Raw genomic sequence first — 27350 nt, 5'->3', positions numbered from 1 at the left:
CTGAACCCGGTTAAAAGATTTTTTTTATTAAGATTAAAGAATCTCCCTACATTTTAACCATCTTTTACAGCTATTACCATAAAATCTGTGTTAGACTGTACAAATATTTTGCAACCCTTGATTTCCACAATACAGGTACGGGATCATTTATGTAGAAAAGCCTCTACATGGAACAGGAATAATTTGCAGCTGTCATTCAATGCGGTCAGTAGATTGTGACTTCTCCTGCAGTCACTATGATGAGACCAGGTAAGCAGATTCCTTAGAAACAGAATGCCATGAGTAATGGGGTGAAAGTGTTCATTTTTCTACAGTGTGTACAGTTAAGGCTCCATTCACACTTGTACGACTCCAATGTTGCGCCGACTTTGGAGTGCAACTTTGGTTGGGTGCAACTTGGATACGACTTTGGCTTTGACCAGTGATCATGGACTACTGCTGCATTGTATAACATTCAGGTATGACTTTCATGCAACTTTTGAGGGTCAACATCGAAGTCTATGGCCCTCAAGTTGCAAGAAAGTCCGACCAAAGTAGTGCATGAACTACTTTGAGGTTGCTGCAACTTTAAGTCGTACATATATGAATTCTTATCATTGGAAAACATGGGGAATGACTTGTCATGCGACTTTGATGTCCAAAGTTTCATGAAAAGTCGCACAAGTGTGAACGGAGCCTAAGGCCAGCCATACACGGTGTGAATTTCTTTCCTGCAACCACGGGTTGCAGGAAAGAAATTCACAGCATTCCCCCATCAAGACAGAGAGTGCTGATAGTGGAATCCCTCCTGCCAAGCCATTGTCTGTGAGAAGACAGTAATTATTACTAGCGGCTATAACAGCCGCTAGCGATAAGTGCAAGAGAATCTGGCAGGCTGGTTGTACCCAAGTTGATTGATCAATCAACTTGGTACATTCAGCCTGCTTATTATTGGTTCGAATCTTGGCTGGTTCAGTTTGGATCCGTGTGGCTTGCCTTACTGTCTCCAGCTCCAGTTGCTTAGAGTAGAGCAAGGTCTACTCTAAAGAATCCAGGGGGTTACAAAAAAAGAGAGGAGGGGGGAGAAGAAAAAAAAAAAAAGCAATTACGCCTTTTCACTTCTTTTATACATCTCTATTTCCCTTCAGTTTCCACTTTGTGGCATTCTTTCCCACCTGCATCCCAGGTGAGCCCCAGTGCTATCTATACAAACTGTTTTACCTGCCAAAGGATTTGTGTTTCTGTGCAGCGCTCCTTCGATTTATACAGCACAGCCAGTCTGGCAAAGAAGAAACCTGATTTTTCGCTGCTGCAGTTAAGCAAGACTTATAGGTCTTGTCCCACCCCCAGTCTTTGGCTGGACAGTGAAAGGAAAAGCAGCAGACTGATGAACACCTCTCTCTAACTATTAGCATGTGCCCCATGTGCACTGCCGCACAGCTGACTGGCTCCATTTGCTGGGGTGGGCAGCTGTAACCAGAGCAAAGTATAAAATGTAAAGGCTGCACAGTCAAGTTACAGTTCAGGAGCAACACATGAGGATATAACTCAAGATAGGTTCTAAGTTACAGCAGATGGATATGGCCCATGCATATTTCAGGTGGGACTCAGGCCATGCACGTCCTAGTAAACCAAGGCATAAGTGTTAAGTTGGCTGATGCTCTCCTATCTGCTGTAAACTGCTAACGAAAAATTACTTGTAAAACAAATCTGTTGTGAGTTCGCATTTTCAAACAGATCCTATACTGGTATTTCAGTCCAGACTGCATTGGTCTTAAGCACTTCAGCTCTTCATGTGGTCCAGTGGTTGAGGGCAAGTCAAGGAAGGTAAGCATAGGGGGCTTTTCTTTGTTCACAAACTGCTATCTCCAGCACAAACCACATTTTGTTTAAAAAACCATAAAGCACTCAAAAAACCCAAATCACAACCCAGTACTGATTACACCATGAAGGCAGTCTTGAATAACGTTCATTATAGAGCGCATGTCCACATCTCAAGGTTTCATTATATTCTGTTGATCCTAATTCCAAATGTATTGTGCAGCTGTCACTTTTGCAGAATGGAGAGATAATGTCCCAACTTTCTACCAAGGAACCTTTCTCATACTACAGCACAACAAAGTCTGCAATCCAGGTAGTTGTGTGTGATCAGGTTATCGTTCCTCTCTGTCCTATACGATGACCAAGATCTTTAGACAGAAAGATTGAATTCTTCTCATTCAAGAATATCATTAGTTGCTCGCCCGATAAGGATGTTTCAGGGTGGATCTGCGTTCCACCTAATTGCAAAATTATGAAATGGACAGTGTAAAAATGTCATAACCCATGGAAGGCACCCAGGTTTACAGATTATGTTGAAGATCTCATCACCAGAGTGGCTTGCCTGGAGGTGGTCTTCTGCAAACAAAAAATTAGAAGTTATTAACATTTAAAGGTTTTGGAATGCATAACATGGCAAATGAAAATAAAAAAATCAATTCTGATTTGACTCCTGCAAAGAAATAGATTACAGGTCAGTTGGACAAGAAGAGCTAGCTTGCATTCAGCATTCCAATTCATCCAAAAGGTGTCTCATTGGGTCACAAGGCAATGAAGTTCCTTCACACCAAACTCAAACTACACTATATTACCAAAAGTAACGGGACACCTGCCTTTACACGCACATGAACTGTAACCACTTAAGCCCCGGAAGATTTTACCCCCTTCCTGACCAGGGGGTATTTTGCGATTCGGCACTGCGTGACTTTAACGGACAATTGCGCGGTCGTGTGACGCTGTACCTAAACGAATTTGACGTCCTTTTTTCCCCACAAACAGAGCTTTCTTTTGGTGGTATTTGATCACCTGTGCGATTTTTTTGATCATGCGCTATAAACAAAAAAAGAGCGTAAATTTTGCAAAAATAACAAGATTTTTCAAATTTTTTTATATGAAATTCCAAAAAAAAAAAAAAAAGTAAAAATCTAAATTTTTAAAATTTTTAGGCCAATTTGTTTTATGCTACATATTTTTGGTAAAAAAATAGCAAAAAGCGTATTATGATTGGTTTGCGCAAAAGTTATTGCGTTTACTAACTAAGGGAAAGATTTTTGTCATTTTTGTTGTTTTTTTTTTTAACGCGTAATGGCGGCGATCTGCGATTTTTTTTTTGCGGGACTGCGACATTGCGGCGGACAGATCGGACCCTTGACTGACATTTTTACACTTTTGGGGTTACCAGTGACATTACTACAGTAATCAGTGCTATACATATTCACTGTTACTGTAAAATGACACGCAGTGAAAGGGTTAACTTTGAGAGGGAGGGGTTGTGTGTGTCCCTAGGGGCGTGATTCTAACTGTGATTGGCTGCGGCTTGAGGTGTAGGAACAGTGATCAACGGTCCTACATAGTAGAACCGTATGATCACTGTTCTTACACAGGGGAGAATGACAGGCGGCTTGTTTACATCTAACAGACGATCGTGCGTGCCCGGCAGACATCGGGTCCGCCAGGCACACGCGCAGGGGGGGTCCGTGAGCGAGCGGGAGCGCGCCTCCGGTGGCGCGTGCTCACTCCCGAGAGCCTCACAGGCTAGTGACGTACCCATATGTCACTTTGCCTGTGAGGGGCTGACCGCCGCAGTATATGTACTTGCGGCGGTCGGCAAGTGGTTAATGGCATACCAGACTTAGTCCATAGGGTTCAATATTGAGTTGGCCCACCCTTTGCAGCTACATCAGCTTTAGCTCTTCTGCGAAGGTTGTCCACAAGGTTTAGGAGTGTGTCTATGGCAAGGTTTGACCATTCTTCCAGAAGCGTATTTGTGAGGTCAGGCACTGATGTTGGAACAACTCGCAGTCTCTGCTCTAATTCATCCCAAAGGTGTTCTATCAGGTTGAGGTCAGGACTTTGTGCAGGGCAGTCAAGTTCCTCCACCCCAAACTCGATCATCCATGTCTTTATGGGTCATTAACATTTAACAATGGAACAAACAGGTAAACAATAACACAATTCAAATTCCCTCCCAATACAAAAACAACAGGGAATTGGGCGAATGACAGTCTTTGTGTCTCTCTCACAGCCAAGCATGGAATACACTGTGTAAGGTGGTATTAAATCTTCATATTTCTATATGAAGATTTTGCTGACAAATATTGAAGCAATCCAAACCATTACTTATCTGTCTTTCACTCATAGTGATGGTTAGTACCGTCACAGATTGGTTTGTGGAAAAGTTATAGCATCTAAAAACTATGGTATGGATACTGGAATTTAAAAAAAAAATGTTATACTAGTAATGGCAGTCATCAGCGACTTATAGTGGCAGGTAATCTGACACGAACAGACACTGTGGGAACTAACTGCCAGTGACATTATTACAGTGATCTGTGCTAATAATATGCACTGACACTGTACTAATGACACTGGGTAGGAAGGAATTAAATACGTGCCTAACAAGTGTTTATGTGTGTACTGCGTGCTGATTTTACTAGGGATCTAGTGGTTTTCATTCTCCGCTTAGCAGGGAATAAAAAAGAAACTAGATCCCCTATCACTAAATACTGCTCTGTGTTGTTTAACACTTAGGCGGTGAGCCAGTGATCGGCATGTGCTGTGACGGGTCACAGCATAGCCAGGTGGGCAAGCGCCCCCCCTACCTGGAAATGCAGAATCGCGTGTGCAGTGCACAGTCAGCAAGCCGTTAAAGATCAGGTGTACCTTTTTAGAAAAAAACAAAACCTCAAAATAGGGTTCCTCATCATATGTTTCCTAAAGAAAGACCTCAGATGCAGCGTGATTTTCCTCTATGTTGCCCGGGCAATTTTCCAGTGCACAGGTGTGACTGCAGGCTTCATAGTAATATTGCATTCAACCATGGAATCTTACGTTTTTGTGTGGCTCTAAGTTTGAAATAATAACAAAAGCTGCATTAGCCACTTGAACGACTCTTAGCAGGGTCTGCCCATGAGGGTGGATATTTAGACCCTCGCACACTAGGGCCAATATATACGGACGTCAAATAACTTACTAGCATGTCTTCAGTATGTGGGAGGAAACTGGAGTACCCAGTAGAACCCCATGCAAGCACGGGAGAATATGTAAACGTCATGCAGATAGAGTCTTGGCTGGGACGCCAAGGGTGCCAGGGTTTATATTTTTTAATAAAAAGGTACAATTGCTCTCTAAAAATCGTTGGCTTTTCATTGTCAGTTTATCTGTTCCAGAATTAAAAAACAAAAACAAAAATCTTCTTTACAACTGTTGTAAGCATCTTTTCTTGGAATCTCAACCCGTTCCTGTAATTGGCTCACTGCCTCTACCAGTACTGTGCACAGAGCTTGCAGTTAATTTACAGGCATCTATTACATGAAATATATCATTTACCATTCTTTTTAAAGTGGACCAGTCCTGTTTATGTAAATTTGATTAAAATAATCATCATCCAGCACCATGAAAGAGGATGAGATGTTAAATATTTCCCATTCTACTTAAATCTTGTAAGCGCCTTTCTCTTCTGGTACTGGTCATGTGACCAATACCACACTGACAGTCGCTATCTACAAATTAGCTACCTGCAGCTAAGAGATGCTAGGGAAGGCCACTACTAGATTATTAGGTTATCGCCATCAGTAGATGTTATAATATCATTTTATGGCTAATTATATTTTAAGCTCAAATCCCTCACTCCCGCAGCTTTTCCTCTCTTTGTGATATGAGCCCCCTAAAGCCACTTTGGTGCCAAACCAGTTGTAGCTCTTTTCTTTTATTCAGTACTATGCAAGACCAGCCATTCTGCAATGTACAGGAGGACGGTGATGGCCTACAACATTTCAGGAGCATCAGATAGCTGGTTGCAGGAAGAGCAAAGAATAAGGGACATGTGTACTTACCCCCCCCCCCCCCCCCCCAACCATATCAGCCTTTACCTCTTCCAGTGGTTGAGGGGACACCACTGCATGAGTATATTTAGAAAACAACCAAGGGCAGGGCTTTAAGCGTGCATTTGTTATATAGAATTTTTTTTCTTCCATATGATGTAGTAAAAAACTAGAAGGGGATGAATGCAAATTTCCACACTTATTTAAAATACAAATATTGATTATTCTACTTGTATTTGTGAATTACTGTTATGAATTTAGCCAATGTCTTGTGTGTGGTGGTGGGTCTTCCTTTACTATACTGGTATTATATCCATAAGTAAGATCCACGTTCAGTCTGAAGCCCTGTACACATGTACTGATCGTCGGCCGAACGATCGGCCGTCTTTTGTCCAGGGCTGTCGTGTCTGTTGAAAAGTGCAAAAGACTGCACACGAATTTTGTCGGCCAACAACAGCCGACTGCAGAAGTGATGTCATGTGATGGTTAACTTTCCTTGTCTTTTTTCTTTTCTGAGCATGCCCAGTCTTGCAAATCTGCTGTCTGTCGGCCGAAATCTGTACTGACTGGTGAACAATCGGCCATTCTGGTGTTGGCCAACAAAAATTTTAATGCCTGCACGACAGATTCTGTTTGGCCGAAAATGCGCTGTCGGAAGCATCATACTAACAAGCCTACAATCGGCCGATCGGTCGTCGGCCGAATCTTTACGGCCGACAATCGGTACGTGTGTACGGGCCTTAAGAGTGCCACACATATCCAACTTGAATATTGCAGTTTTGGATGGCTAGCAGGGGGTTTATTTACTTCCTTTGATACTTAGATATTTTTTCTAAAGCTTGCCATACATGGAAAGAAATTTGGCATCAGCTGAACTTTAAACCATGTTTGGTACATTGACTTCACTTCAACCAGAGTGCCCAATACAACTTCTGTCACATTTCAGCCACTTAATCAGCACCGCAGGCTATAGCCTGAGGCACTGATCAGTGTATTCTGACATCTGTTAAAACAGACTTCGATCCTTCTATGGGCACTCTGGTTGAAGAGAAGTCGATGTACCAATGGACTTCTGTGCAACTGCCTTGTCACAGTTTAGTAGCTGGATCAGTGCCACAGGCTACAGCCTGCAGTGCTGATCAGTGTACTCTGACTTTGGAGAAGTCTTCCAGCTGTCAGAATACAATAGCTCAGCAGGGAGGATTCCCCCCCCACCCCTCTTGAATGTCTGGATGGGGAAATCAGGTCAGTTATTTTCTTTCAAGCTGCTGGTTGAAAAAAAAAAAAAAAAATGAACCTATCTATGGGCAGCTTAAAACTCCAATGGTGAGAATTCCTTTTTGTTTACATCCCTGCTTTCACTTATTTGGAGGAGGTGGGGGCTGTGTTCGCTTCTCCTTTTGTCCACTGAAAGAATGTGTGTAACCATAGTGAGAGAATGGCTTGCAGCTGCTGTGCAGAGGGAGTACAGGTAATGGGACAGGGTATGCTGCCGTTGCCCGTTTACCCACATATGGTTACAGTTACCCATGCATTCCCCATATTTTGTGATCATTGCCCATGTATTAAAATGACTGCCAGTTTGTTAGTCACATATTGTCATGATTTACCAAATGTTGCCCACATAATAACGGTCTGTTGCCCATGTATTGACAATGTTGCTATAGTGTTACCCACAGCTGTTGCCCAACTGCTTTCCAAAGTTCTAGTATGTTCCAATACACTGCAAGGTTTCTGTGCAATACTTGCCACATTTGCCTATGTATTACCACAGATCAGGGTTATGTGTCCATGTCAATACAAGTTGTTTTGAGGTACACAACCATAGTTCCCTGCTGGCCTCTCACTATCAACCCACACCTCCATAAACTAATATTTTGGTCACAACCCTAATTCCTCCCCATGCAGTGGACCCGTGTAGCCCCCACCCCCTCTTTCCCTACAGCATTTTAGGCTCTGGGGTTACAAAGTTCCCAGGTATGGCTGTTGGTTGTCATACTGATGCTCCAACGTTAATACTTTCTGGCTCTCCGACTGAGAACAAGTGTGCAGTTTTGACTTTAATCTCACTTTTCTTGCTGTAGATCAATTACTATATGTCAAGGTCTTACCTTGCCCTCCTTTTGGCAGCCATCTTGAACATGTGCAGACTGCTGCCTCTTATAAACTCTGATTGGATCATCACTTGCCTGCTGCTTGGGTGTCACACAATGATGCTGCTGCACACCTGACTATATCAATCACCTGATGGGTTGCAGTCCTTGCGCTTGCATTTGTGCTCCACGGTGCATAACCGCTAGCAGTCTTCTGCTCTTTGTGTTTGGCTGACAACTCTCCTGGCTCCCGACCTCACATCAGCTGACTACCCGCTTCTGCACTCTACTCCGGCTTGGATGACTATCCGCTTTTGGACTCGACTCTGGCTCGGATGGCTACCCGCTTCTGGACTTAACTCCGGCTTGTACCTGACCTTACTCCTCACTCTTGCTGTACGTTTATTGCTTTTGCTCCAATAAACTGCTTTATTTTACCTGCATCTCCTTGTGGTCTGGTTTCCTGGGACCCTGACACTATAGATAATAAAGCTGTTGAATCTACAGTCAGGCAACTAATATTTTCAGAGGGAGGTCAGTAATGGGAGCCCTCTTATTTCTCTACAGACTTCGTTTCAAGAACAAAATTACTTTGTATATTTGTATATACAGTGGCAAATATCCCCTATGGAATTCCCTGTTCCTCCACAGCTCAGAAAGCCCAATGGTGTCACTGTAGATTCTCGCAGAAAAAAATAATTATGGAATCCAGCAACAAAGGTGCCATCTTCCCTGTGGGAGAAAGCGAAGGCAGAGACTGCTATGGAAGAATCTTACCACTGGAGTCACAGAGATACAAGATGCTAGCTGCTACCTCATTGCTATCTACCCAAAACAGAGTTCAAGTGGGATGGAGTCTGTGTATAAACAGAAAATGAGAGGAGAGGTGATAAAATGAACAGTGATGATAGACCCATTAACAAGCTGCATTTGGGAAATGGACAGTGGTTTGGCTTGTCGATTATGGTCGAAATCATGTATATTTATTTCAGTAAACATGAAATATTGCACGTTACTATCATATAGCCTTTTGCCAGATTGGAGGTGAAACTTTTGTCTCCTTTGAATCATGCTGTGCTGAGGGAAGTCGGTTTCCTTGAAGAACCATCACAGCAATAACTTGTCCCTCATCAGAGGGCTCAATGCTAAAGCCTCGTACACACGCACCGATTGTTGGACGTGAATTTTCGGCCAACGTCCGATCGGCCGATTGTCCGATTGTCGGCTTGTTAGTATGATGCTTAGCACAACCGACTGCGACTTTTCGGCCGAACAAAATCTGGTGTGCATGCTATAAAATTTTTGTTGGCCGTCAACAGAACGGCCGATTGTTCGTCAGTCAGTACAGATTTCGGCAGACAAAAATCAGATGAGCAAGACTGGGCATGCTCAGAGAAGAAAAAACACACGGAAAGTAAACATGACATCACTTCTGAAGTTGGTTGTTATTGGCCGAAAAAATTAGTGTGCAGTCTAGAGCACATTTCAACCAACACAGCAACACTGGACAAAAGACGGCCGATCGGTCGGCCAACAATCAGTGCGTGTGTACGAGGCTTTAGTCAAAGTGACCCTTAAAGCAATCTCTGTCTACTGTCCTCTTATTAGCCAGCCATAGTTACATAGTTAGTGAAGTTGAACAAAAAGACATCAGTCCATCCAGTTCAAACTATAATGTGTGTGTTTGCTGTTACCCATACATTGTATACCCCTTTATGTTGTGTTCTTTAAGGTGTCCATCTGAAAGTTTTTTTAAATGAACGATGCTCCCTGCTGATACCACTGCTTGTGGAAGAGAATTCCACACCCTTACTGCTCTGACAGTAAAGAACCCTTTACGTAGTTTAAAGGTTAAACCGCTTTTCTTCTAGTGTCTTATTGTATTCCCTTTCTCTGAAAAGTTTGTTCCTCATGCTATGCTCACCAGTACAGTAATTGTACATTGATATCATATCCCCTCTCAAGCGTCTCCAGAGAGAATAAGTTCAGTGCTTGTAGTCTTTCCTCATAACTGATGTCCTCCATTCCCTAATTATCTTTGTTGCCCTTCTCTGGACTCTCTCCAGTTCCAGCACATCCTTTCTGAGAACCAGTGCCCAGAACTGGACGGCATGTTCAAGATGTGGCTGGACTAGAGTCTTGTAAAGTGGGAGAATAATCTCTTTATTTCTGGAGTGAATCCCCTTTTTTTAAACATGCCAGTATTCAGCTGGCTTTGCTTGCAGAAGCTTGGCATTGCATACCACTGCCAAGCCTATTGTCGAATAGGACCCCCAGGTCCTTTTCCATCTTAGATTCATCTAGAGGTCCCCCCCCTAGCGAGTAACTTGCATTTGAATTTCTGACACCCAAGTGCATTACCTTACATTTTTTAACATTAAACCTCATCTGCCATATAGTTGCCCACCCCATTATTTTGTTGAGGTCTGCTTGTAAGGTTACCAGGTCCTGCATAGAAGATATTGGCATGCTTAGCATCATTTGCAAATACCGAGATTGTGCTGGATAGCCCATCCTCCAGGTTGTTTATGAATAGATTAAACAGGATTGGTCCCAGGACAGATCCTAGGGGACCCTACTTTCCACACCCGCCCAATCCGAGTACTCCCCATTTATCACCACCCTCTGTACTCTCCCCTGGAGCCAGTTCTCTATCCAGGTACTCACCCTATGGTCCATACCTACGTACCTTAGTTTGTACAGTAAACGTTTGTGGGGAACGGTGTCAAATGCCTTTGCAAAGTCCATATACACCACATCCACAGACCTTCCTTTATCTAGATGGCAACTCACTTCATCATAGAAGGTTAATAGATTGGTATGGCAAGAACGATTTTTCTTGAATCCATGCTGATTACTAATAACAATACGGTTTTCATTACTAAAGTCTTGTATATAGTCCCTTAACATCCCCTCCAAAATTTTGCAGACTACTGACGTTAGGCTGACCGACCTATAGTTCCCCGGGATATATCTCGGCCCTTTCTTAAATATTGGTACCACGTTGTCTTTTTTCCCAATCAGCTGGCACCAAACCCTGCTGTAGACTATCCATAGAGATCAGGAGTAACGGTCTGGCTATCACCTGGCTGACTTCTTTAAGAACCCTCTGGTGCAAGCCATCCGGACCCGGTGATTTATGTTAAGTTTCTCAAGTTTAGTTCTAAGTCTATCTTCTGTTAACCATGGGGATGCTTCCTGAGGTATATTATTTAAATGTAACATTACAAGCTTGGTTAGTGTACCCCCCCCCCCCAATTCTTTTGTGAAGACCGAAGAGAGGAATTTATTTAAAACTTCCCCTTCTCTCTCTGTCCTCTGTGGCCAGATTCCCTTTGTCATCTTTTATGGGGCCACTGTGTTCTGGTCTCGCTTTCTTACTATTTATATTTTTACATAATTTCTTGTTTTTTTTTTTTACTCTCTTGCACTATATGTCTTTCGTGTTCTATTTTAGCCACCTTGACTTCACCTTTACATTTCTTATTGCACTCTTTGTAATGTTGGAATGCTGCCAATGACCCCTCAGCCTTGTATATTTTGAAGGCCTTTTCTTTAGTTTTAATATGCATTTTTTATGTTGGAGTTTAGCCACCCAGGGTTTATTTATGCTCTTGTAAACTTATTCCCCTTCAGAATGCACTGTACTTTGAAAATAAATATTTGTGCAATAACATTGTAGGGAAAACATTATTTAAATAGCAAAAATGCATCCAAAACATGGTTTCCCTTTAAAAGTGTTTAAAGCCTGTTCATAGAGGCTCCAGCTTGTACAGGAGCAGCATGCACAGCACGTTCAGAACAGAGCTGTTAAAACCTATTAGGAAATCTTCAATTAAGAGTATATTCTCTTACTCCTATGTTTACAAGGATCTAATGCAACAGCCCCGCTAGGTTAAAAAAAATGAAAAATAATTAACATGAGTATTCCTGCACGTTTTCTATCTGTGCTGATCACTTCTGTAGGCCTAGTTACTCACTTATGTAACTTTTGTGGAAGATCAGAGTTCAGATTGATTTAGCCAGAGATCACATGACCAAAAGGCCTGGGCTTCTAGACATGTGAAAACACTGAGCGAAAGCTAGAACAAAATTTTCTTCAAGAAAAGCATTGCAATCTTACTATTGCGCCTTACATATTCACTCTAGCAAGACTGTTAAAATAATTTTCTGTTGACTTATACAATACAGCAGGTTAACATTCAGCTAGAGTCAGAAGTCTCCAATGCTACCTTCATATTAACAGCCAGTAAATCACAAGCCTTTCATGCTGCAAAGGCCTGTCTTCCACAGGCAGGAACAAAAGCATCAGCTTTGGAAAGTCCACTCTTCCAATAGTAATACTCCAGATTCTGTATATGCACACAATGAACCCTAATTCCATTCATAGGTCCCACTATATGGCCAAAGTTTTGTGATTTTAAAGCTTTATGAACTTGGACATTCCATTCCAAAATCATGGCCATTTACAGTCCCTCCCCCAAACACACACTTTTGCAATCTCCACTCTTCTGGGAAGGCTTTGGACAAGACTTTGGAGAGTGTCTGTGGAAACTTGTGCTAATACAACCAAAGAAGTTGGGTACCGATGTTAGGCAAGAATACTTGTCTGGAACTCAACATTCCAATTCAGCCCAAAGATGATCAGTACAGTTGAGGTCAGGGCTCCCTGAAGGACAATTAAGTTCCTCTACAATAGGGGTGTCCAATGAATGCGGCCCAACACAAAATCGTAAACTACTGCAAACTGTTGCTTTTTTGGGAGTGATTTTTTTGTAAAAATGCGTTTACACTTAGCGAACACATGTGGACAAGGAAAATGTGAGTGTGACCATTTACTGGACTTTTATAAGGTTTATCTTTCTAAAGAAAAATCTCCCCCTCTTTACAATCACGCCTTCATTCATGTTATCTGTTTTTGGCAGCACCTAGATTTGTAAACAACTATTTTCATGGATGAATCACATGAAGGGCAAAATTAGAACCAAAATATATAGATAGTCTGGTTGAAAAAAGACACAAAGTCCATCTAGTTCAACCAATAAAAGGGGAAAAAAAAAATTATACAATCCCAAATTCACAATCCTATACCTACAGTTAATCCAGAGAGGAAGGCAAAAAATACCAACTTGCACCAGCAGGAGAAAAAATTCCTTCCTGATCCCCCAAGGGATAATTGGGAATTCCCTGAATCAACTTTATCTATAAATGTTAGTATCCAGGTATATTATGAATATTGAGGAAATAATCTAGGCATTTTCTTAAGCAATCTACTGAGCTAGCCAGAACCAGCTCTGGAGGGAGTCTATTCCACATCTCTTACTGTGAAGAAACCTTTCCATATTTGGAGATGAAATCTTATTTCCTCTAGATGTAAAGTGTGCCCCCCCGTCCTCTGTAATGACGTTAAAGTAATTAACTCACCACCAAATTTACTATATGGGCTATGTATGTATACAAGTTCCTCATATCCCCCTTTATCTTCTCAAGAGATAATAAATTCAGTTCCTCTAATCTTTCCTCATAACTGAGCTCCTCCATGCCTCTTATCAGTTTGGTTGCCCTTGCACTCTCTCTAGATACCCGCTATCCTTATTGTGAACTGTTGCTCAAAACTGAACTGCATATGCCAGGCAAGGTTTTATTATCTGATGAGCACCTTGGGAATTCATTGAGAAATGCTAACTACCTCCATCGAACCAGATTTTGATGCGTTTATCAAAAACTGTCAAATATTGCACTAGGTTTAAGATGTACTCTTTTACAATAAAAAATAATGGACAAAAAAAAAATTTTTATTACTCAGATAGGTACATTATCTATATCAGCGATCGTTAACTTTTATTTTATGTGTGGTCCAAGGCAATTCCTCTTCTTAAAATGTGGCCCAAATGTTTGAACACCCCTGCTCCACAGCAATTCCATCCAACCATGATTTTTATTGAGATGGCGTTGTCCACAGGGGCACAGTCCTGCTGGAAAAGAAAAGGTCCTTCACCACACTGCGACAACAAGGTTGGAACCACAGAATTGCCTAATATATCTTTTAATGCTGTAGAATAACCAGTGAAAGTCAACAGATTCTTGACCTTAAAGTGAATTTCTTTGCAGGTGTGGACTATCAATCATACTTTAAAGCTTACACTTGTTAATGAAGCCTATTTTGCCATATTCATCACCTAATGTTCATCAGTATTCGGTACAGAATTTATGTCATAAAGATATACATTTGAACAAGGTAAACTTTGTAGAAAGTTTCAGTCTGATAAATTTCCCTTCTGGTCACCTTTTGCCTGTAGACAATCTTAATTTTCAAAAGAAAAGTTATTTTTGCTAAATAAACTGCAGATAACAGATTCTCCACCCATATTTTGCTGCTTGCAAAGTACAGAATTTAAATTATAAAAATGTATAAAAATATTTATAAAAATTTCAGGAAGCAAAAACTGGGGGGGTGCGCCCACACTGATCATCTTTCATTTACCTATATGAAAAAGATGAAACCCGTTTGGTTACTACTGGGAACAACTCCCTTTTTTCTTTTTTAACAAATCGCATGTGATCTTTTCATTTCAAAAATAAAAAATTATTTCCCCCCCCCCAACGCCAGGAATGGCACTAGGTTATCTGCGCTCACCCATGATGAAATAGAATAATAGACCATTACATAAGACTATGATACAGACCAAAATGGAGGGGGGGGTGGCTTAGCGAACAGGTAGCCCTTGTAACTAGAGAACCTCAGGGTGTTGCTGTCAAAAGGTGGGAAGGAAGAATGGGATTTTTGACTTACTGTAAAATCCATTTATCTGATGTTCATTGACTAGGGTTCGACCGATTATCAGGGGCTGATATGCACTTTCCCAGATATATCGGAATTGGCCCCTGAGGTTACCGATATTGCGGGAAAGTGCTGTACCGGATCAATGCCTGCAGCTAGAGGCATCACCATGGTACCGCTGTCCATAGCCGACGGTTGGCTGACTTGTAATGACAACCGATGCGGCTGAGAAGCCGCTCAGCTGTCATTACAAGGAGCTGGAGGGGACGTCTTCCCCCCCCACCTCCCGCTGCAGCTCGCTCAGGTCTCCCATCTTCTTGGATAACGTAAGCAGGGGAACCTCCCAAAGACTTTTGAAAGGAAACTTCTGAAGAACTGACAGCACCAAATTGAGGACCCATGGCGGTAATGGAGGCCACACGGGAGGAGCCAAATGTTGAACTCCCAGGATAAAAAGTACACACCAAGGAATGTGTGGCCAATGGACGTTTAAAGAAAAATGCTAAGGCCAAAACATGGCCCTTAATGGTACACCAGGTGCTGCTCAACCCCCCGTTGGAGGAAGGCCAATAGCCAAGCCACTGAAAAGGAGCGAGGGTGAACCCCAAGAGACTCACACCACACAATGTATGGCTTTCACGTACGATGATAGATCTCTTCCTAGAGGTAGATTTGCTAGCCTTTAACAGCGTAGGAATCACAGATTAAGACAAGCCTCTATCCTTCAACTCCTGGCTTTCAACAGCCAAGCCCTTAAAGCCAGCAACTGTAAAGCAGGATGTAAGATTGGCCCTTGGGACAGAAGAATCTTCCCCAAGAGAAAGTCTCCAAGGAGCATCGGAGACCAGCCGTACCAGATTGGCGTACCAAGACTGGCAAGGCCAGTCTGGAGCCACTAGAATGACCTGAATCCCTTCTGCCTCGATCTTTTTGAGATGAGAGGCCAACAGGTCTACCTCGGGAGTACCCCATTGGAGACACAACTGATGAAACAACTCCGGATGAAATGACTATTGCCCCTGGTCCAACACTTGTCGACTGAGGTAATCCGCTTCCTAATTTTCCACCCCTGGAATGTGTACAGTAGAGAGGGCTGGAACAAATCGTTCTGCCCAGCTTAGAATACCGGCTACTTCCCGAGCCGCCCAGGCACTTCTTGTGCCCCCTTGGTGATTGACACAGGCCACGGTCATGGCATCGTCCGATTCAATGCATACTCGACACCCCTGAAGATGAATTGATCAACGATGCAGACAAAGTAATTGCTCGGAGTTCCAGTACATTGATCGGCAGTCTGGACTCTGGAAGACACCCTGAGCACAATCTGTGCCAAGAACAACTCCTCACTTGGACAGGCTGGCATCCGTGGTGACAACCGTCCAGTACAGGGGGGAGAAAGAATTTTCCCTGTCAAAGCGCCGGAGAACAAAGCCACTAGAGCAGAGACCCTCTTGTACCCCGACTCTACAGGATCAGATTGTCTAGAGACTGAGGATTCTTGTCCCATTTTACCAGGATCCCTTTTTGCAGAGATCTCATGTGGAACTGTGCAAACAGAACTGCCTCGAAGGTAGACACCATCAGGCCCAGCACCCAGATGCAAGCCCGGAGGGATGACTGTCTGCTGAACAGAACAGAAGCTGAATTGCCTCCGGTTTGAGTAAAACCCCTGAAAATGTTCCAAAGTCAGAACCAGGACAATCACCCCTTAAAGTAACAAGTCTTGCACTGCCCCAAAGAGACCCCGTAAGCGACCTTGGGACAAGTGCAGGTTGGAAGGGAAGAACTTTTCCGGAGGATAAGACAGAACTTGATCTTGTAGCCAGACTGAATGACTTCATGGACCCACTTGTCCTATACTAGGGGGGTGCACAGATCTGGAAACCACTGAAGACATCCCCCCCCCCCACCCCAGATACGGGTGAGGGCGCTCCTTCATGCAGAGGAAGCCTTGTCTGCAGGTCTGGAAGAACCCGCTCGTGGCTTGCCAGACCAGGTCCTCTTGGAACCTCCGGTGGAGGCCCTGAAGGGCTTAGATCCCTTGTCTTGAGACCCTGAGGGACAGAAAGGCCTCTTACGAGGCGGGAAGAATGGCCCCAGTCTTAGACAGGGCTCCTTGGCCTTGGAAACCTGCGGAAGAGGAGTACTCTTTCCTCCTGTGAAGCCCTTGATTATGTCATCCAAGGAAGCTCCAAACCGGCGATCCCCCTACAAATGGGAGATCAGGTAAGGGCTTCTTAGAAGTCTAGTCCGCAGACCAGCATTTCAGACAGATAATACGCTGAAGGACCACTGCTGAGACAGACAGTCTAGAAATCAAAGGAGCCACATCCAAAGAGGCATCACAGACAAACTGCAGCCCCTGGACCAACTTATCTGCCAGCTCCGCAAAGGCAGGGGGAAGCGGTACCCCCTCCAGGTCCCGGCGTAAAGGTTTAGCCCACTCGGCCAGAGTTTGCGACACCAGGGCAATAGTAAATACCGGGCTAGGTGCCGAACCAGCCACAGTGAACATACGGCGGACCAATCTTTAAAGGCCAGGGACTCCTCATCCGTAATTAGGTAGCCTTATTTAACCTTGAAACCAATGAGTCCACTACAGGTGGTACTGTCCACTTTTTGGGCAGAGAATCCTCATAAGGATCCAGCATCGCAAGATGCTTAGGGAGCGCAAAAGTGTGTTTTGAACAACCCCAATGTTTTGTGACAATATTCTCAAAGTAAGCGTGAAAGGGGAACACTCTCACCACTTTGGAGGGCCTGTGGGTGACAAAAGGGATCGGTGCATCAGCCGAATCCTCCATCTTTAAAGTTTCACACACTGACACGCCCAGCGCATCCACTAGTGCCTTTTCATGCGCGGCTAGAGGAGCAGAGGAATTATCCTCACTATCTGAGCACGCAGGGTGCGTGGACGCAGACCCAGAAGGGTAACTCGCATCTGCTGTGGCCGAATCAGATTCAGGATCTGATGAGACAGATGAAGCAGGTGAAGGCAGGGGATGCTTTTTGCTAGCCTGTCTTCCCAGAACCAAATCCACCTTGGACACTAAAGACTTCAGGACCGCTGTCAGTGCAGTCAGGGATTGTTGGGACCGAGAGGGGATCAGGTAGGGAAATGTGCTCCAGGGACTCCGTAAGTGAAGAGGAGGACCCACACAAAATAGGTATATGAACTGCTAGGGACACCCCCACCGCGCTGGCGGCACCACAGGACCCAGTACAGAGCACTGCTATAGCAGAGAGAGGACCCCCACAAAGACTCACCACCACTGATCAGGCACTTACAGCACCAAGATAACTGCACACCATGCGGCATTCAGGAAGAGAAAGATGCCAGAGTAAGAACTAGGGGATGAGGAGGGGCTCCACTGCCAAACTACCGTCCTATAGTTTAAAAACATGGCAACCGCTATTTTTCAATGGGAAACCCACAATAAAATGGCCGCCAAGGCTACACAAACATGGCTACCAATCAGACCCCAGGAGCTCCGAACACGATCCCAGCAGGAAGGGGGGCCCTGGCAGGTGCCCATACCAAGTACTGCCCCCTCCCAAAAGTCAAACGTACGGTCGCTGGCGGCGTGCTCCCTCCCCCCCACCTCGACACCCCAGACCGAACTAAATGGTATGGCCACTCCATGGGGGGGGGGCAGATGAGGGGTAACAAGTCCGCAGAAGACCACCAAGAAAAAAGGGGGGGGGGACACTGAATGGGAAAGCAAACCTGGGGGTCTGACCGTCCCAGGGAGGCGCCCATGTCGACCACCACCAAAACCCTCCAGGGGTAGAGGGGGGGGGGCAGCTGCTTACCATACCAAAAACCGAGTAGGCATCGCTCCTGACAGACCACTGCTCCATCGGAATAGAAGGGCTGTCGGCCAGGAGCAACGCTGCAAAAAAGGCCGAAGCAAAGTTGTATGCACCCTCGCGTCTCGAGACGTTTAACTCGCAGGCCAGCCCCCGTCCAGTGGGGCTATGTTGTAGCCGACCTAGCGCGGAGCTGAGGCCTGCACACGCTTGCTGGCCAGACTGGGGGGAACCTCCGGATCTAGATTATCCAGTCCATCGCCCAGTCTGGCAGTTGATTTGTAGATTCTCACAGGAACAAAATAACAGATAGCAATAACTAGGTCCTTACTCCTGACTAGGCAGAAAAAAACTAAATTCCTGTAGCCGAGTATACCGCTTGGGACTACCCCATAGGCATAGTCAAGCTTTTTACTGCCTAGTGTCCTACTCCTGTAGGGGGCAGTATAAACCCAATGGTCAAGATAAGGAGCTGCGTCTGTCAATGACAAAAGAAATGGCTCTGACAGCTTAGCGAGCAAGTATAGTGCCGCAGTTTCCTCATTCCCAGTGCCAATGGCTGATAAATGATGATGTCCACGAGTCCAGGGTCACAGTACACATTTCAAGGGACTGTGTAGCAGTGTTTGTCTCAAAACTGCCACTAAATGTGAGCATGCGACAGTAAAGCTGGCTATACACTAGTATAATTTTGTTCAAAATTTTTCATTTTAAGAATGTTTGATTTTCTAATCATTAGTAGGGTCAAATCGACACTTGTTTTCAGCCACAGTGACGAAAACTTTTGAAAAAGGAGAGAAAACTTTGCCTAAATTTTCTAACAGAGCCACTGGTTTTCAGTCGGTAAAGTCTGCCTGCTCCAAAGACTGAATGTTAAGAGCATGTGAAATTTTACTTTCAAATGACATTCATCAAGCTGTCAAATGTACTGAGAGTTTTCTTATGAGCATTTTTTCGAAAATCTACCTGGCTATTGCCACCTTCACTAGTCCAATGGACCATAGGATTTTAGGTAAAATGCTGAAGAGGCAGCAAGTCCTGTAATACTTCAAATGCAGGAATGGCAACAGCATATTTGCAAAGGATCATACCATTCCTTCAAAATTATTTTGGAAAGAGTAATAGGGAGATTATGGTAGATATGATGAAAGTGTGGTTTCATCAGGTGCCTTTTGGCAAACTCCAGGTGGGCTGTCATGTTCCTTTTACTGAGAAGTGGCTTCCGTCTGGCCACTCTACCATACAGGCCTGATTGGTGGAGTGCTGCAGAGATGGTTGCTTTTCTGGAAGGTTCTCTACCCACAGAGAAAGCGCAGTGCGCATGCACCGGTTACATCATTGGCACTGCTTAGGTAAATATCTCCTAAACCAGGGATCTTCAAACTACAGACCTCCAGCTGTTGCGGAACTACACATCCTACGAGGCATCATAAAACTGACATTCACAGACATGACTAGGCATAATGGGAATTGAAGTTCCTGAACAACTGGAGGACAATAGTTTGAAGACCCCTGTCCCAAAATGTACCACATTTAGAAGATATTTACTGTACCTACAGGGTAAGTCTTATTCTTCATAGACTTACACACTGATATTCAGGAACACACATAAACCTGAGATTTCACAACAGATTGCTAGTGTGCAAGGGCCCTCAGCGCTATCTCACACAAGGGATTTTGGAATGCTTTGTTCACACATTGAGCGCTACTTGAAACTTGCTAAAATTCATATTCCTACATCCACTGTATGTAGGAATATAGCCACCCTCTCTTGCTCACTCCCAAGATGAACTATAAATTAAGGTATTTGTAGTGTGCATACAACTGCAACTAATGTTTACAGCGGATTCCAAAAAGTGGAATGAGGCAAAGGAGAGGTTTGGGAGCTCATTGAGGATGGTACAAGGAGTCAGGAAAAACAGAGTAAAGGCCCGTGCACACGATAAGAAAATCTGAAGGGAAATTTCGTCCGGACGACCGATCTGCCGATTTTCGGATTGTTAGTACGGTGCTTTCGACAGCCGACTCAGACTTTTCGTCCGAAAAAATCCTGATGTGCAGGCTATAAAATTTTTATCGTCCATCAACACAACATCTGATTTTTCTAGGCTTATTTGCTACCAACATTGGGTAATTTAACACAACCCTTCTTGCACACAGCTTCATTTCTCATTACCAAATTTCCCTACATTTGTTCCCTAGCACACCCCTATTAAACTGGGATTTCCAGTGTATTGTATCTCTGTCACATTGGGCTTCGTTACGCACTTATCTCCCTTCACAGCCCTTTTAATTTTCCCTGACATATTCTTTTTCTCCGCCAGGGCACCTTCCCTCTCACGCTTGGGTCACTTGTCACTTTTCACAATGCTAATTAGTAGCACACTTGTTACTGTGGAGTTTCTTTGGCACATTTCTTTTCATTCACTTTTTCTCACAGGTACCCTCCCTCTGTATTAGAGGTGTCCCCTCTCTCCCCTCTTGGTCTTCCTTCACCTCCTTTCCCTCCTTCCACCTTCCCTTTAACTGGGTTTCGTTATGGACTTCACCAGCGAGCTCTGGTTATTTCCATCAACTTATTTTCCTTGGTGGTCTCTCCACTGGCTCTTCTACTGGCATTATTCCGTACATGGGCTTTATTAGCAAGCCTCGGTTATTTCTAATCATCCATTTCTCCTTGGTGGCTTCCCAAATGTTTTCTTTACTGGCACTATCTTGTTTTGGGTCTAATCATTTGAGTACTAGTGTTCAATATTGCAGACAATTTTGTTTCTGAGATGGTTCTCTCAGCATATCTAATTTTTCCAGTATATTTATTGAATGTTTTTTACACATACCTACAGACCCCGCCTTTTTGGCTTACAACGTGCCTTTATCAATTTAATTCCAAGCAACTCACCAGGATTCCCTCGAGTGGTTTTGGCTATGGTCCCCTTCTTCCTCCCTCTGTTGTCTCCTTGCTGTGACATATTCCGCGCCTCAGCCCCGGATCAGGCTCTCTCCGGATCCCCTGTGGTCCCTCATTCCCAGACTGGACAGCTCACGAATTCTGACACTGCACAAGGTAGTGTCCTCTTCTATATACCTTCCAATTTATTTCATTATGTAACCCATACACTAATTTAATTCATATTCTCACTTTATAGACATATATTAAAGCTCCTGATGATTGGACGGAGGTCCATGAAACGCGTCGAGCCTACGATTACTCAGAGAGTCATATGCATCATGACATATTCATTTTTGTGTCCACACAGAGATCATGAGGTTTTATTGTACCTATTTACTTTAGAGAGATCCGATTATGATCCGAAAATATTGTATTTTATATTTTATTTGTAATTATTTGTATAATATTGTACCATGACTGGTTGCTATATCTCTGTATGTGTTTCTGCAAAAAACTTCTTCATATGTTTTTTGTATTATTGTACTTTTATAATAAATTTCCTTGTCTAGTCAACCTCATTTAAAGTCCCATACTCTTGCTTTTATGTTTATGTATATTTACAGGGATGGAGGATACTAGACATGATATGTGGCAAAGCACAGACGATTTATTCCCTTGAATAAAGTCATTATTTTCCCAAAAATTCTACAAACAATAACCCAGAATGACATTAACCATTTGCCGACAGTAATCCTACTGCGGCAGTGCGGCTCCCCTGGGTCAAGTAACATAGACCTATGTCACTGGACTCCAAGTGATTCCAGCGGCGCGCACGTGCCGCCAGAGCCCTGCTCTCGCTGTGTTTAGACACAGCGGGAGTCGGGCCAGAGGAGGAGGAGAGGTGGCAATCAACACCTTCCTCCCCCCGATCGTCGGGGAAACCGTGAGAAGACCCACCTGCTTATGTAAACAAAGCAGGCGGATCTTCTGTGACAGATAGGGAGAGATCACAGGATTCAGCATAGCTGAACCTGCGATCTCTGTGTCTCTTACAGAACACCCTCCCCCCACACCTCAGTAAGCATGAGGCATACATTTACAGTGTTAACCCCTTCCCTGCCAGTGTCATCATTACAGTAACAATGCATATTTATAGCACTGACTACTGTAGTAATGTCACTGGTCCCCCCCCCCCCCCCCCCCAAGGTGTCTAAAATGTCAGTTAGGGGTCCGATCAGTCGGCCGCAATGTCTCAGTCCCGCAAAAAAAAATAAAAAAATCGCAGATCGCCATTATTAGTAAAAATAAATAATAAAAATGGACATAAATCATTCCCCTACAACTTGGGAGTGCACCTTTGGTAAACTCAGTTGATTAGGCATGATTTGGAAAGACACACCTGTCTAAATAAAAGGTCCCACAGTTAACAGTGCTTGTCAGTGCACAAACCCCAAGCCATGGAGTCCAAGGAATTATCTGTAGACCTCAGAGACAGTATTGTATCAAGGCACAGATCTGAGGAAGGGTACAGAAAACTTTGTCCCACTTCTCATTGAGACCTGCATTGCAGGTCCCAATGAGAAGTGGCCATCATCCGTAAAGGAAGTTTGGAACCACCAGGACTCTTCCTAGAGCGGGCTGCCCAGCCAAACTGAGCCATTGGAGAGAAGGTCCTTAGTCAGGGGGTTGACCAAGAACCCAATGCTCACTCTGACAGAGCTCCAGAGTTTCTCTGTGGGTAGAGAACCTTCCAGAAAAGCAACCATCTCTGCAGCACTCCACCAATCAGGCCTGTATGGTAGAGTGGCCAGACGGAAGCCACTTCTCAGTAAAAGGAACATGACAGCCCACCTGGAGTTTGCCAAAAGGCACCTGAAGGACTCTCAGACCATGAGAAACAAAATTCTCTGGCCCGCTGAAACAAAGATTGCACTCTTTGGCCTGAAAGGCAAGCATCATGTCTGGAGGAAACCAGGCACCGCTCATCACCTGGCCAAAACTATCCCTACAGTGAAGCATTGTGGTGTAAGTAGCATGCTGTGGGGATGTTTTTCAGTTTTTTGGCAGGAACAGAGACTAGTCAGGATCAAGCGAAAAATAAATTCAGCAATGTACAGAGACATCCTTAATGAAAACCTGCTCCAGAGCACTCTGGACCTCAGACTGGGGCAAAGGTTCATCTTCCAACAGGACAACGACCCCAAGCACACAGCCAAGATAACAAAGGAGTAGCTACGGGACAACTCTGTGAATGTTCTTGAGTGGGCAAGACAGAGCCCAGACTTGAAACTGATTGAACAACTCTAGAGAGGTCTGAAAATGGCTGTGCACCAATGCTCCCCATCCACCCTGATGGAGCTTGGGAGGTCCTGCAAAGAAGAATGGGAGAAACTGCCCAAAAATAGGTGTGCCAAGCTTGTAGTATCATACTCAAAAATACTTGAGGCTGTAATTGGTGCCAAAAGAGCGTCACCAAAGTATTGAGCAAAGGCTGTGAAAACATAAGTACATGGGATTTTACTTCATTTTTAATATATTTGTAAAGATTTTAAATAAACTGCTTTCATGTCCTTATGGGGTATTGTTTGTATAATTTTGAGGAAAATAATGAATTTATTCAATTTTGGAATAAGGCTGTAACATAAAATGTGGAAAAAATGAAGTGCTGTGAATACTTTCCGGATGCACTGTACCCAACCTGTGGGATCCCTCTAGAAGCTGTAAAACAATGTAGTAGGCACCACTATTACAGCGATTCTCGACTAGCTTCCAGGTTCTGTAGTGAGTCGCTGGCCTGCTGCATTGTGAACACAGGAGGTCAGCCGTGAGCTCAGGCACTATTCGGAGAATGTTTTGCCTTTTTCTAATAAATACAAAGCTCTCCGATTGAGAAGGTGGAGATGTGTGGCAGTGATGCTATACTGTCTACCTCGTCCAATCAGAGAATGCTTTGCATTTATTAAGAAAATGCAAATCTTTCCCTGAATGGTGCCTGAGCTGAGCGTAGGAGTTCCTGATTTTGGAATGCTGCAGCTGCTCAGGACAAGACCCAAAGGGTATGGGAGATCACTAAATTAGTGGTGTCTATTAGTGATTTTCAGCTTCTACAGGGATCCCACATGTATGGTGTATACATAGTTACATTGATCCAGCTGGGACTGATGTAACAATGTAAAAAAAATGCTATACGCAGCATTCTTCCTTAAAGTTGAATTTCAACCCAAATCTAACTATCCTAAATCCCCCCTCCTAACACATATGCTGACTAACTGGTGTAAGATGTATATACTTACTTATTTTTAGCCTGCTCTGGTCATATGATCCCCTAAAGTCAGCCAGTGGCAGCTGCAGGAGGAAAGAGAAAACCGGCCGGTGAAGTCTGGAGCAGTGACATCACTAGTTGTTGTCGAGCTCTCCTTTCCCCTGCAGCTGCCACTGGCTGACATAGGGGGGGATCATGTGACCAGAGCAGGCTTAAAATAGGCAAGTACATACATCTTACATCAGTTAGTCAGAATAGGTGATAGGAGGGGGTATTTCTAAGACTAGTTAAGTTTAAGTTGGAATTCTACTTTAAAAAGGAAACCCTACTTGTAGAAGTACAGAAGCTGCCAATGCCGATTTCCTTTTGAAAATGTCAGATGCCAGGCAATTCTAAGTTAACCGACAGAAAGAAAGAAAAAAAAAAAAAAAACAAAAAAAAACCAGACGTATACATTTCGATTTGCATACTTGTTACAGGTCAGAGTAAATAATAAAGCTACTGCTCAAAAGCCAGCAATTTTAGGAGAGGTCAGCGATGGCAGCACGTTTCCATTATTAAATGTACCATTTAGTACCAGTCAGCATGTGTTTTAGGCATACAGGAACAAGATGATTGAATACATTTTATATTTATAAAGTGAGTGGATTAAAGAGTTATACAATGAGGGGTTAAAAGTATTACTTAAATGTTATATGGAGTAAGAGTTATATGGAGTAATAGTAGGAGTCCTTACAGGGAGTAACCAGAGGAGTCACACAGGGAATATTGGGAATAATGGGAGGAGCTATTGGACCAATTTGGGGGGGGGGGGGGGTCTGATCTCTAGTAGAGAGGAATAGTAGACATTACCAGCATGCTATATAAAGTAATAAGAGGAGGTACAGAGAGAAAATATTGTGTAATATGAAATACCAGTTTCCGAATAGAGTAGAACAAGTTCAGTAAGTCAGACACCCAGAAGTGAAATGACCAGCCACCAGAAGGATAATGTTCCCTTTATTTTAGTTTATTAATAAGGTACAGAACAGGGGAAGTCATTGTACACAGTTTTTCTCGGTAGTAACAAACCAGTTGCTCCTTAGGGTCTATCTATACAAAGAAGAGTCACACGAGTCCATAATGTATCGTCCAACTTCAAACAGCTCAGAAAACACATCCATGATTGGAACATCCCCAGAGAATGCTGCCGTGTGTTTTGTCATATGGTATAGACTTGTGCATGCATCATAAAGCTGGCAGAGCAGTAAGCATTATGCGATTGTGTCCAATAAAGTTTGATGGTACACGGGCTGCTTGCATAAGGTAACTACTCCTTGCGATGTACTAAGTGGACCTAGGCTAGCACTATACTTGTTCAAAAGTCCAAAGTTAATTATTGCGCACCCAGGGTGCCCCCTTCTCTGCATACATTTGCTAAAGTCCTTACATGCTCAGAACACTGGTCTGCCAGCAGCATCCCCCTCTGTATAGTTAGGTGCAAGAAAGAGGGCTTATAGGGGTTCCCAAGAAACTTCAGACACATCTGCCTTCCTGCTGCAGAGATTATACTCTTAGAATTATCATGGCTATAAAGAATTTAACTATTCCCTTAAAAGGAAATTATAAGTGCACTTATTCTTTAAGGTGCAAGCAGGCACACAGGTTTATTTGCTATACAAGTTACCTTTACTGATGTCAATGCCTTTCAGCTTATCAGCAGTGATTGAAGCTCTGCCTGAAAAAACAGCCCTTGTTCCACCACCTAGAAGTGTGCCTGTTGAAAAAAGAGCCTATCTAAATCGCTATAAGCCTGTAACATTTTAATTGGACTAGGGTTTCTGCCATTTGCCCAGGAAACAAAATGGCTCCTGCCTCTCGAAAAAGGTGACAGGTACGCTTAAAATTTAAAGTATGCATAATATACACGCGGCAGCAGACTCATCCAAGGAAAACAACTCGACAAACTGCATCTGCTCAGGCTCTACAAGATCAGAAAGAGGTTTTGTAGACTGTGCAAGCTGTACTGTTCTAGAGTCTTGATTGCTCTCTTCTAAAAAGAGGACCTGTCATCCTGTCCTTTACAACCCCCTAAGCACTTTGTACCGATGAGCTTTTTAAATTCAGGCAAATTGCTGTGCTGTTCTCTGCCTTCTGCTGGTCACAAGGAAGGTTTGAAATGTTTGCTTTATGCAGATGCAGAGACCTTCACTGAGAGATGCCTGTGGCCAATGGCCTTTAGAATGGTTGGAGAGAACAGTTATCCAAAGAGGGAACACCTGGGCCTTACACCATAGAAGACCCACTGCCACCACTGCGTGCACAGAGACTGGAGTATGCAGCCTGGTGATTTATTAGGAGTCGGGGGGGGGGGGGGGGGGGCAATGCTTGAAGTAAATTGGAATTCACTTACCAGAGTCTAAATAGGAACTGCGTTGTTCCAAAGTAACTCACCATATTCAGTCATTTATTACTGGAATTCTCCAAAGACAATCAGGAAGACTGAATCTGAGAGAGTGCTTTGAAAATAATGCAAACAGTTCCCAATTCTGATACTCGATAAATGACTCCAAAACTGCCAAGTGTCTCCAGAATTCTTGTCAGTAACGCTAAGCACCCAGTTGTATTACATTAATTCGAACTCTTAAGAGTCCTAGAAGGCTTGTAGTTCAGTTCAGCCAGTCTTGCGATTTAC

General features: G+C 43.7%; 1 protein-coding gene across 1 annotated transcript in view; it reads right to left on the bottom strand.

Annotated features, from left to right (window-relative positions):
- Nucleotides 1-1897: 1897 nt before the first annotated feature.
- DNM2 (dynamin 2) overlaps nucleotides 1898-27350 on the bottom strand; it is a 256519-nt gene continuing 231066 nt past the window's right edge. Inside the window, exon 20 of the mRNA XM_082254569.1 lies at nucleotides 1898-2376. Within this exon, the coding sequence (XP_082110695.1) occupies nucleotides 2346-2376 (31 nt within the window). The 3' untranslated portion in view covers nucleotides 1898-2345. The remainder of the gene's footprint in view (nucleotides 2377-27350) is intronic.

Source organism: Pelophylax lessonae (assembly GCF_965119305.1).
Source record: "Pelophylax lessonae genome assembly, chromosome: 4".
Lineage (NCBI taxonomy): Eukaryota > Metazoa > Chordata > Amphibia > Anura > Ranidae > Pelophylax > Pelophylax lessonae.
This window is presented reverse-complemented; position numbering and strand designations above follow the sequence as displayed.